Source organism: Cuculus canorus, chromosome 5, assembly GCF_017976375.1.
Source record: "Cuculus canorus isolate bCucCan1 chromosome 5, bCucCan1.pri, whole genome shotgun sequence".
NCBI lineage: Eukaryota > Metazoa > Chordata > Aves > Cuculiformes > Cuculidae > Cuculus > Cuculus canorus.
In genome coordinates, this window is record NC_071405.1 from 8,102,576 (window position 1) to 8,115,784 (window position 13,209).

The window sequence follows — 13,209 nt, forward strand, 5'->3', positions numbered from 1 at the left end:
AAGCTGTTCTTTTCTTTAAAGCCTGCAGAAAGCTGAGCATTAGCAGATACTGTTAATATCATTACTTCAGGGTTATAGCTGGGTGTCTATACCAGAGAGTCTTTAACAAGAGACGTGGCCTCCATCCTGTTAGAGTTGCAGGGGTTGGTAAGTAGCGTCAGTGAGTCATCCCAGGCATCTTCCTGCATTGTGGAAGGCCCTTTCTGTTCAGCCCCTCTGCACAGCCCTCTTTAACTCTTGTAGACGTACAAGTGCTGGGTCATGTGCACATCACTAGGACTTCTATTTCCGTGATACACTTGCATACTGTCCTAAACCAGGAGTGATGATCCTGCTACAGTGCTATACTGCTTTTCTTCTCTTGTTCCCAAGCCATCACCCCTCCTGACTGTGCCTCCTGTGCCACTGTTCTTGTGAATATTTTTACAGCTGTCCATCTCGCTCCTTTGGGACTTTGTGCTTTTTTTCCCCCACTTCTTTTTCCCGGTGTTTCTCCTATTAGTGAATGTTTTTTCTCCAGCCTTCTCTTCCCCTGGGGCCAGTTGCTGTATTTTGTGGTTATGGATTCATTGCTGTTCTAATTCCTGAGGCAGAAAGGCAACCCTGGGGCAACACCACTGCTGGATTTGCTGGTGCACTGGACCCACACTAAGTTCGGGGAACTGTGCCAGCTGAAATACCAAGTTGCCATGGACTTTCATGCCTTCCCCTTCCCTGGGATCCTGAATACACCCCTTTGGTTATGGAGACTATATGGGGACGCTACTTCCCAGCAAGTGCTACAAGGTGCAGATGGCACTGTGTGTCCCCCTACCCTTCCATCTTGCCTACTCTCAAATGGTGACTTTCCATGCCCACAGTGGTTTTCTCTTTAAGAAGACAGTTTTGTATCCATGCTACGGAACAAATACTATGGAAAAGCCATCACAACATAGTAAGATCTGTAACCATTTCAGCCAAAGGTGGTAACAACAACACAATTAGGTTGTATGTATCATTGGGTCTTCCTTCATGCTACATTCACCTGGCTGTGTCCTCACTGCTGAGACATCATGGATGGTACTTTGGATGCAGTGAGGTATAATGATTCTTTCTCAGATCTAGGAGAGCTTTCCTGTCTACCTGAGCACATGGAGAAACCGATGGCTGATGAGCGGCACTTGAGCGTTTTAACAGACGTGGAAGTTGTGCATAAAGTTTGCATTCAGCCAACACTGCTGGTAGCACAGTTTGTTTTGAATGAGAGATTTCTGAGTTTCAATGTGAATAATGCTTGGCAATAAATAGGCTAAATTAACCTTTAATTTTAGCTTTAAATTATTAGACATTATTTTAAAACCCATTTTTTTAACCTTATTTGGAGAGAAAAGAGATGAATACCATTTCATAAATCCAGTCTACAATTCATTCATCTGGTGCTTACTGGAATAAAACTTGGGGTGACAATTCAGAAAGTTTTCATTCATCAGTAACTTACTCCCTCACTTTTCTGGAAGACCCACACCTTGGGATGCAAGAACAATATATCTGACAGGAGGCTGGTGAGTGATGACTCTTAAAAGCAGACTAGAAATATAATAACTTGGATTTTTTTTCATTGCAAAGATAAATAATTATTTGACAGGAGATGTCATTACTCTTTAATGACTTTGTCTGAGCAGAACAATTGAAGGAAGTATGTTTGCTCTTCCTCATCCCTTGCCGTTTCCATGATGTCATTAAGTCTGGCCATAACAACTGGAAAGTTAGAACATAGGAAAGTCACTGCCTGCAGGGCAAAATATACACAATGATGCACGGTAGCAACGACGTCTATCATTAGATAGACATCAAGGTATCAAGGCTTATCAAGGGAACAGAAAATGAGAAGGAAGTTTTAGTGGAGGTATTTTGTGTTGATTTAACCAGTAACTAAGCTATTGTAATGAAGACTTAGCAAAACCATTGCCACATCCTGCAGAAATTAAGAAGTTTGTACATGTCTAGGAATTTTGGTTGCTTAAATTTCTCTGCTAAGTTTTTGTTTTTCTTTTCTTCATGTGGAGCACCTGCTGTTGAGAAGCATCCTCCTGGCTGTGCCTGGTCTGGCACCACCTATAAGTGGGTTTTCCCCTTGGGGTGGCTGGCTGGCTGCATATACTGAGTCAATTATTGGTTTTAAGATAGGGAATATGATTTTTTGTTCAAGTGGTAGAGATTGTCTTTCAAGACCCAGAGGCCACAGTTTCAGTTTTAGTTTCCTCAGCTGATGTCACCTCTTGCAATGTTCCACTGATAAGAAAAGGAGGGAAAGACTAAGACTAGCTATTTTGGAGTAGTGGAGAAGATAATGAGCATTTTCTCTCTCTTCTCTTCTCTTCTCTTCTCTTCTCTTCTCTTCTCTTCTCTTCTCTTCTCTTCTCTTCTCTTCTCTTCTCTTCTCTTCTCTTCTCTTCTCTTCTCTCCTCTCCTCTCCTCTCCTCTCCTCTCCTCTCCTCTCCTCTCCATTCCAAAAAGTCCCTTTCTACAGCATGATCTGAGTACAAGAGTGCTGGATTTGGCCAAATGCACACCTCAAGAGGTCAAATCTCCATCTCTAATGTAGCAGCAAACAGATTTAAGGTAACTTGCCATTCATCAGACCAAATTCATCTTTTATCCTTAACTGAAGATGGTGTCAGCTCACATTTTATTATCTCATGCAGAAGTCTTACCTTATTACCTTATGATTGCACTCAATCTCCCTGCTATCTGATCAAATCTTCCTTTTTGAAAACCCTATTAAACTTTTGTCCTCATAACTTTTATGCAGTGATAATTTCCTTGGGTTAATCACATACCATGCAAAGAAATATTTCTTTTTACACAATTTGACTCTCATCTTTCCAACCATTCCCTCAGGGCCTTAGTTGACTTTAAAAAGCATCCACCATTCTATATGCAAACCACCAATACACATTCAAATAGGCTAACTCCTTGCTTAGTATTCTTTTTGTTTCCTATTGCCCTTCAAACAACACATAGGTAATATAAAATAGCAGACAAAGGGTCTTAGGTGGAATTTGGACTGGATAAGTCTGGATAAAGTGATATGGTGGCTTTGTCTACTCCTGTGATTCCTGGCACAATCCTTCCTGATGTTTGTTGTAGTTTGCTTATTCTCTACATCTTGTTTTTAGACTGTAAATGTCATTCACGTTGCAGTGTTGTCCCCTGCTGTGCTTGACACACAAAGATATCCATCGACTGATGGTATTGGATGTAGAAATCAGTTCTTTGCATTGGGCTGCAGCAGCTGCTGGGCTGTCACTTGAGTCTTGTGTGACCAGCAGGATGCTGGTGGGTATAGGAGGGATTGGTGCAGAGCTCTTTTTTGTTTCTTTGTAGGAAAAAGATTTTGTCAGTGTAAAATCGAACAAAAACTGGCAACAGGACAAGCAGATGCTATATGACAGAGCCAGAGGCAAAGGTAGGAAGCAGCTCGGGTGCCATGGGCTCCTCCCAAGCTACAGCTGGATTTCTGTAGCACCAGGGGACGAGGGGGAATTTGTCACCACAACACTCAGAGTGCTGCTGCAGAAATGATCTACCCTTAGCAAATAGGATCACAAAGCATGCACACATCTCTGTCTCCATGGGCTTCAAGTGGATTGTGCATTCTCAGGACAATACAGGGATGTGTGTGAGGAAGAGAGATACGAGCGATAGCTATCTTAAGCCTTCGCATACTATAAAACACCTTCAGAAGGAAAAGGTCTCAAGATGCTTGTGGGTGTACATGGTGCCTGTTTCGTCTGCGTGCATGTCAACCATGGTGGTTCAGGTAAAAACACCTTATTGATATAAAGACTGTTTAGGATTCCTGGGTATGAAAAATCCTGAGAATCACTAGTTGTCCTCTGGCTTATGTCACACAAGAGACAGAATGAAACTTTTTGTGGGGAGCCTAAGAATTAGTGGTTCTGTAAAATTTACCTTCAAAAAAGGCAGCCTTGAAAACCTTTGGATTGTGCTGGTGGTGGCAGACATGAAACCTTGGCAAGTGGCACAACAGAAACCTATTGTATTGTACCTTGAATGCTTTATTGAGATTCCTGATTTATTCTGGATTATACTAGGGAAGACTGGCAGAGAATTTCTTTTAGATCTTGAGAGACAAAATGAGCACATCTGTTCTGTGGCTGCTAGTCTAAAGAGACTGATCTTTAAAAGAGTCAATGCTTTCTTGTCTCAAGGACAAAGTTCAAATCTGTGTGATCAAAATTGGATGAACATAAAAAGGAAAAAAACCCACTGCAAACATCCATGTAAATAAACATAACAGCTCTCTTTCAGTGCTATTTATAGCTCTCTTAGTTTAATGACCTCAAACATCTCGTGAAGAGTTTCTCTAATGTGTACTGAGACTGTTTATAGGAGACAACTGCCTCAAGAATGTGGTAGTGTGAAGACTCCCACAGCAGCAGCCATGCAGAAATAGCAGATATCCTTGGGCAGCCTCTTCCTGTCTAATAAGGTTTCAATGGGGGAAAGAAAAATGATGGTATGGAGTTTAAGTCATTGCTTACACACCATGGAAGTCAGAGACAGGTTTAAACCAGTGTGCATTAGCAAATAAAAATAACTGGCACATCAGAAGTGCAGACAGATGTGCTCTTGTGCCTGTTGATGGAGAAATTTGGGATGTTATGGCTACCATCTGGTTTCTGCCGCGTCTTGGCTGGTGATTCCTCCCCCACGTGGAGAGGCTGCAAGTGAAAGCTTCTTAGTGCATGGCCTGTGTAGCTGTGTCACGGTGGTCCCAGTCTCCTTTGGGTGCTCCTGCCTGCCCCAGGACTGACAGTGGCCAGCTGTGGGCAGCCCCGTGATCGGTGACAGCCCACCTCAAACCGTTCTCTTTGGTAGAGGACATGATGAACAGGGATTTGAGTCAGCGCTCAATAGATCTATGGATCTGCGCAGGTACAAGCTGATGGCTCTCGTAAGAGCAGTAGTACTGTTCCTATGCTAATAAAAATGCCAGAGCAAAAGACTCTCCCTTGCTGCACAGCTTGCCCAGCCAGCAAGATTAGAATCACAGCCCTGTGGGACTCGTGAGTGCTCCAGACCACTTCAGTGCAAAGTCAGACAGATTAGATTAAATCATCACTAAAGAACAAAAAATATGTCTTCTAACAGTAATAAATGGTTGTCTTTTTCTATACTGCTTTTAATTTACAGAGCTTCAGTCATGGCTGAACTATTCTGTATGCTATTCATTAGCAGATCACATGCCCTTGCTAATTTTTTTCAAATGGATTGACTATTTATAAATGTTCAGCACTTTACGTCTTTAGTGCAGATGCTTTGCAGTTCTCCTTTGGAGGGACTGACATTTCTCATTTACCAATGCTGCATCTTCGGCTCATAAAACTGTTTGTATGACATTCACACATGTTCTATGCCTAAAGTAGCACATGGCTTCCTCTCCTTGGAGTTTCATCATCTAATGAAACCATTCACCTTTAACCGCACAGCGCTAAGTTAGTTAGCCATAAGGCATAGGTACCGAGGTATTTTACATTCAAAAAGACACTTCTTGAATAGGATAGCGTAGTCGCAGTTGGAAAGGACCTACAATGATCCTCTAGTCCGACTGCTTGACCACTGCAGGGCTGACCAAGTATTAAAGCATATTATTAAGGGCATTGTCCAAATATCTCTTAAACACTGACAGGCTCGGGGCATCAATTACCTCTCTAGAAAGACTGAATATAAATATTGGGGTGAATAAATTTCATGCTAAAAACTGCTGGATTTTTTAGGGTTCATGAATATCGAACAGGACTCTCAATGGCTGCCATACCACACCTGTCCCTTCTCTCTTCTACAGAGTAAGCCAGTTAATTTTGGTTATACTCAAGGGACTTGTCTAATAGTTGAATTGAATTTTTTTTGTTGCTACATCTTCAATGCTAATTAAACATTTATAACCTCACATAGTTAGACACAATACAAGTCAACCTGGCTGAGAGACCTTTGTTCATGGAAAATCAGCATTTGATGTTCAAAAGGCAGAATGGAACCAACATGTCAAAGCAAATACTCACTGTCCAAACAGTCCGTATTGTTACAGTTATTGCCAGTAATATCCTGTTTGTCACTGGGATGTAGCACTTTGTTTCTCCTGCCCTAGAAATAGCCATTTACTTTGTGGATAAACCCTTTTAGTCTGGGACTTGGAATTTCACCGAAGGTAAGGAAACCCAATCAGGGCTCTGGCCTTAGGCAAAATCTCTTAAAAATGCCTTAAGAAATAAGCAGACTCATAAAATTTCACGCACCGAATGCCTTTATATCCAAATAACAAATTTGCCTTCCCCATCTGTCTGGCATCATTGCCGCTGACCCTACTTTACATCCATTGCATCCCTACCCTGGCAAAAGGCCCCGAACAAATTCATTTTTGTGGACTGCGGGTGAAATCTGTGGGTGAACATTACTAGTGTGGAGCTAATAACTGGTTTGGACTTTTGTATGGTGCAGCTGAACACGTGGTGAAACACGAACAACCTTTCATCCCAGGCATCACTGTGTCCGAGTTATAAATGCTGTGTGAGTTATCTGCAAGACGTCTATTTCTTCCCTAAGTGAAATCTATGTATTGCCTTTGATTTTCTTAGAGGCAGATTGGGCCCAAATTTTATGAAGTGATTTCAAATCCTTTCAAGTGAAAGGCACTGAATAAGTACTGTACAGATCTAATACTGTCAGCGCTCAGCTCTGTGAAAAGGCTTCCTCTGGGTCACCCTTGTCAGTACACTCACCTGTTTCACGTGTGCCTTTGAAACCTGCCCTATTTATGCAGCTAAAAAGATGCAATGCAGCAGGACAAGCAAACGCAACTGGGTGCTGCGGGGCCGTGAACAGTTAACGCCTTGGCCACAGCAGTGGTGCATCTGGAGCTTGTCCCAGTGCTGGGCTGGATAACATCACTCTTTCCCCTGAGTTGCTGGAGTCATGGCAGTGAGAAATTGCTCTGAGATCACCACTGGAATCCTTGCTTTTTAATGCCCCCTCCCCCCTTCCATCAGAAAGAAGGAAATTGGTAAATGCCCTGGGACTCACAACCAGGTTGTGAACTGGTAAGCGAGGAGGAAGAGCTTGCTAACACACCTCTTTACCACGAGCTGCCGTACAGATGGATGTGCAAGGGGCTGTTGGAACAGAGTATCCTAAAGGCTCTAAGCTCAGGGGTAAGTTTGCCCCAGATGAGCACTTTTCTTTTTCAAGACTCACAGTACTGTAAATTGGCTAAGTTACACTTTATGCCATGTAATTTTTTTTAATGTTTTATGAGTGGGATTTTTTCCAGCCCTCTGTTCCAGAAGTCATTTCTACTGCTCAGTTCTGTGTGCAATTTTTTAGTGAAATTTATTTAATAAGCAGTCGAATTCATCAAAAACCTGAAATTCCATTTTCGATCAATGCTAGTTTTGACCACTGCTGCTGGACAGGGTTTGTCTCAGACTGGCATGTTAATATAAATTATTTCCCTTGTCTTTTCTGAACTTTCTCATTGAAAACATTCTTGGTTTATATTTATGTGTTACAGCAGCTAAGAAGCTAAATAGGAATAGCTGGAGATATTTTAGAGGTCTAAATCTTCAAACCCTGAAAACATAGCTTGATTAAAAAGTGCACGCATATTGCTTCTACCTGGCAGACTAAGGAAATAAGGATTATGCAGTGACACTCTTTACCATCCCATCCTTTTCTCAGCTCTCCTCTCCCTCTGTAACTTCTGAGCCCCGAGCCTGCGGGACGGTACATACATGGTCTGGTATTGACTATTAAATGTATTTTTCCATATGTAGAGGTATCTGCAGGGCATGGGAGAGAAAGTAGGGTGGTGGGTGCTGGGAGCAGCACAGTGCTGGGGAGTGAGGCTGTAAGGGGCAAACAGGCCTTAGCTTGTCATGGGAACGTGGGCGCTGTTGGAATATAAGCCATAAATTCATGCTGCCAGGCCTCATTAGGGTGTTTGGCTTATGGAAGTACTCATTTACACCATGAGGTGTTCTTGCATCTTGCCTGTGTAAGGTTTTGTTTTGGTCTTTTGTTGTGGTGTTTGTTTTTTGTTTTTTTTTTCTGAAATGGTCATTTAATCTGTTTGGTGGGAAGGGTAGAGGGAAGAAAGTGTTGCTTGCATTAGAAGTGATGCTGCCCACTCTTGTGGAGGAAAAGTTCTTCACATTTCCATGGATCAGAGTCTGCAATTACACAGCTTTCTTGCTTGGCCAGTTCATCTGCTAAACCTGACACGAAGCCAGAATGAAAACAGAGAATTTCCCATTACAGAATACCAAATCTATGATAAGCTACGCCATGAAAATTAAGTTTTTAAGGACGCGGGGAGAGAATGAGGAACATTCCAACTGCTGCTGCAAGACAAGCAATGAGTTCTGCAGTGCTTCTAGAATCTGTTTTTCAGGGATCTCATAAACAAAAACAACTGTAAGCCAAAGGAGCAGTGACAGAAGAAAAGAGCAGAATCTGGGATAGGAAAATTTAAGTAGAAATTTCAGCGAGAGTTTTAGCCTCTCACACCATCTGTGTGATAACTTTGGATACAGCTGGGTAAAGTAAATAATTGTTACAGAAGGAGGGCCTGTGAATATTGTACTTATCTGTGGGTCTGTTTTGCACAGCGGTGCAGTGAACATTGTTGATGATCTTCATTACATCAGTACTTTTTTCTTTTACCACAAATTCCCTCACAATGAAGTACTCAAAACAATCACCACTTCTGCTTCCTCTACCACCAAGTTATAGTATTAAATTCTATTTATGGGTGAAGAAACAAATGTTTCTGAAAGGAGAGTAATATTCTGACAGCGCTGAAAGAGACTATGCTGGTTTTCTCAAAGATTACTCCTTTAATAGGATATAAATATCATAATTTATGCATCATTTGCCACGTACAAGGCCACCAACAGCATATATTTTTTTTTTGTGTGTGTGTATATATATACAGTCTTCATCACAACTGCAGCCTGAAAAGTTTAGAATTGCAGAATTTCAGAAACAAACAAAGCAGTTGAACACAACCCGAGGGAGGCTAAATTGTAACTTGTCGTCCCCAAAATTGCATCCCTTATTTGCCAAAACCAAAACAAAAATTGGAAGAAAATAACTATATTATCTGAATAAATCCTTCGCTGCCCCAGTTGTATGAGCTGCTATCTATGCTGTCTGGCTAACATCCAGGCCCAAATCACATTCCCGGAGAAGAAGTAACCCATGCACCCCCTTCAAAACATTCTCTCCTCTCCTTCACCTTCTTTTACCTCCCACCTGACCATACTGCAGCTCGCAATTCAATTTCTTTTAAAGCACTTTCTTACCTGCATAGTGGTCAAACACGGTGGGCACGTACTCCTCTGGGAAGGCATCATTGGCATAACTCATTAGCAAACAGGTTTTCCCAACTGCACCATCCCCAACCACCACACATTTTAACATCTTCTTCGTGTTATTGCTGCTCCCATCAGCGCAGTTGTCATCTTCTTTCTTGCAGTTCATTCTTGCTGCTGCTGCCGCTGCCGCTGCTCTTGCTGCTCCCAGGACTTCCAAGTGCACATGAAGGAAAAATGAAGTGCGATTGTATCAACTTTTCCTGAGGTTGGGGAGGGGGGGGGGAAAGAGAAAAATCTCAAACTCAGGAAATCATACTAATGTTTCCAGGCTGTCACAGCCACTTCTAACAATTACCAGATCAGTCAAGAGAATCATTGAGGTGAATAAATTAAATATACAGAGAGGAATATCCTAAAAAAAGCGATCTGTCTTTTCTTGTTCGTCCGAGTCAGGAAATCCTCATCCTGCCCTGGAGTTCTCAGTATTTATTGCGACTTAAAAAATATCAGCAGCCTGTGGCTTCGATTCGCTTCTCCCTTCCTCCAGCTTGGCCGCAGGAATCAGGGAGTCCTGTTAAATCCACTCCATTTTCCATTTCATTTCTAACATGGAGGAGAGCCTGGAGGTTTTTAATGGAGTTTTTCCTTTCTTTCTCCAGCTTGCTGTGTGTCAGGAAATCATGGGTTTCCTGCTGAATTCCATATTAGGATCAGTGGGCTTGTGAAGGGCTGCAAACAATGGGAGCTCTGTGTGTATTTGTACTTTGGAGGAACTCTGCCAGGACATGGAGAAAGAAAAACACTAGAGGTCTCTCTGCAGAGCGAAGTTTTTAGGCTCGAGCTGCTCTCCCGGTTGCCGTCACCAAGACTGGCGACAAAGATTTCGGAGAGGCTGTGAAAGACACTGGTGTGGAACATCCATGGCCAGGCAGGGTCTGAGGAAGCTACGAGATGTGTCTGTGTCTCAAGGATGTCTGTTGTTCCCAGGCACGATCTCCTGTGATCTTGGGATAAGTATTTTCTTCCATTTGGGAGGGGAAGAGGGGAGGTCGAAAGGCAGAGAGGAGGTACAGTGGGCAGATGGAGTTTAATGTCAACTTTCCCTATGTCTATAACTCTTTAAAGAACTTTATTAGAAAGAATATATAACTGATTTTTCGGTTCAGGCTCTCAGTTTCTCTTGTGTTTCCACTCATCCTGCACCCCCCCCCCCCCCCCCCAAAAAAAAAGGAAGAACACTTTTTCCCTTCTGAGTGTAAATATATAAAGACAGACAGAGGTAGAGAGAAAGAAGAGGAATTGTGTTACAGGAATTGAAAAAAATATAAAATTAAAACCACTGCATAACAGTCTGTGGAAAACCAGCTCTGAACTATCTGACTCCTGCCTCCACATCTCAATTTTGTTCTGATATTTCCTGTGTCTCCTATTGTCTTCTCTCAATTTAAATATAAAACAGTCTATATGTGCATATAGAGCCAAAATCCCTGCTCCTTCCACAGGAAAGATTTTGCAATTTGCAGCAGAAATGAGCCAGACCTTAACATAAACCTCAGTACAGCAGCTCAGCACATCCTGCTGGCTGCGTTTCCCTTCCCTGAGACTTGAAGGCTATGAAAGAGGGAACAAACACCCCACTAGGGCTCCATGGGGAAGCACACTGGGGCTAAACTGGTTGCTGGAACTTAGGAAAATAAGGAGAGTTTATGACCTTTGGAAGCAACTCAGGAGTGCTTCAAAGATCTCGTGAAGTTATACGGAGAGATTAGAAGGATCAAGCCCAATGAGAATTTAATCTGGCTTCTGCTGTAAAGGACAATATAAAAGTTTCTATAAATACATTCTAATATCTGATATATGAGATGCTTTTTGGGGAAAAGGTTTTAATTACAGTGCATCAATAAAAGACCTTGCATCCCTTAGCATGAATTATGGAAGTGTAGCCACGCTGTTAGAGTCTATCTAACGGCTTGCCTGGAAGAGACCAGCAAGATGAGTTCACGTGAGGAAGACAGGCATGTTGAACTCAAATTCAGTACTATATTTTTGCTTTGTCTATATAAATGATGTATTCAGCTTTAGAGGACTTCTTATGAACTTATAAAATAAGACCTGTATCTGAATTTATAAAATAAGACCTGTATCTGGACTAAAAGCATATATTTTCTTTAACCTCATTACTTTAGCTTGGTTTAGCACCATTCAGATAAGCTGGACCAAAATATCTTGAGATCTGGTTTAGTTGCAGCAAAGTATAATCATGTTGTTTTACACTTGTCTCTCAGGAGACTGACACAATCCCTATGCTACTCTGGGGTTGTAGCTTTTACTTGCAAGGTTGGCCTTGAATCTGCTGTGTCAATCAACAATCCTGTTATTTAGCAGTCTAGCAAAGGTTGAGGCAATCCTGTTATCTTTTACAAAAGATTCCTTAACCTGCAAATTGCAAGTGACAATGCCTTAGGTTAATCTGACCCTTCTGCAGCTGCTGTGCAAGTCTCAGCTCCTCTAAGACAGCTTCTGCACAACGGAGATGCCTATAAGCCCCAGTGTGGAAGTCACAAGGTTATTGGTAATGATTAGCAAAGCTCAGAAAGTATGGTGATTTAATCTGAACCCAAGGCTTTTTTGCTCTTTCACTAATCAGGTTAGAATTGGTCATATTTGCTCCCAAGATCTCAGGGTGTTTCCCTTTCATAAATCAAATAAAAGCCAACTAGTTCCAAGCCTTGAAGTTTGGAAAGACGTGGCTGAAGTGAAAAAGTGAACCCAACTACTCTGAATACTTGAAAAGCTTGTTTAAATGTTTGTGGTTTCCTGGTATCCAACCCAGTTTGCTTCCTACTCATTTTATAAACTTCTAGCCAAGACCACCATGGCAAGAAGGAAGGCTAAAATTTACCATAATAGATGTGGGCAGGTGTTATTACATCGTAGAATGAAGCTGCTCTGCTCTAGATGAAGTGCCTCTGACCATTTGTTAGTTAAATTAATTGGCAGCAAATCTATTCCTTGGACTGTAGAGTAGGTCCAACTCCCACTTGTCTGTGTGGAAGAATTGTCCTTAGCCGCACAGGTCTGACAGGATCTCCCTGGAGCTGCTTCCTTGTGGGTTAGCAAATCCAAGGCTGCTGCAAGAAATTTTAGTGAGAAGACCTGTAGGAGATGACGGACTTGCAAATTTGCTGATTGGCTCTGCAAAATGTTCACCAGTTAAGCCTATACTTCTCTGCAGGCTTACAGAGGGAAAAAAGGATTTGATGCTCTTCCTGCTTTGTTCCCTTGGCCAGACCTGCCACTTTCACTTTTCTTCCCAGTGCCTTCTGCAATGCAATGGTCTTCCTTAGTGCAGTCTTCTGAGATTAAAACTTGAAAGTGAGAGCAATTTTCTCCATTAACTGTTTTTCTCATGGCACCCAAACACCTGGGTTTGATAGTGGCCTTATCTTTCCTCAGCCCTTGTCCTCCTAAACCATACCTTTTATCATCCCCTCTTGATCTAAACCGAGCAGATCTGTCTCTACGTTCTCACCCATAAGAGGCAGCTCCACAAGGTGGGGGATTTTGAAGACAACTGCATGAGCATGAAGCTTTTCTCCCCACTTCTAACTGATAGAAACAGCCATGCCCAGCTTCCGTCTTCCCACCTACCAGCACTGACGTAGGATTGAGGCTTCTGACACTGCTACTGAACTGTAAATTGACTTCAGGAAAATCTCACATTTTTTCCTATCCTTTGTCAAATCTCTTCACATTGTCAGAGCTTTTTTTGAGGCAGGGACTGTGTCCTTACTGGAATGAGCATAGCAGAACTATGTTAAACCTGACTATC

General features: G+C 42.2%; 1 protein-coding gene across 3 annotated transcripts in view; it reads right to left on the minus strand.

Annotated features, from left to right (window-relative positions):
* Window positions 1–10,264, minus strand: part of RHOJ (ras homolog family member J) — a 62,387-nt gene extending 52,123 nt beyond the window's left edge. For all 3 annotated transcript variants that reach the window (XR_008450017.1, XR_008450016.1, XM_009564376.2), the window contains exon 1: window positions 9,366–10,264. Coding sequence is in view for 1 of the 3 variants with exons in the window: in XM_009564376.2 (XP_009562671.2) it covers window positions 9,366–9,543 (178 nt within the window). In the remaining 2 variants the exon portion in view is untranslated. The remainder of the gene's footprint in view (window positions 1–9,365) is intronic.
* Window positions 10,265–13,209: the final 2,945 nt, after the last annotated feature.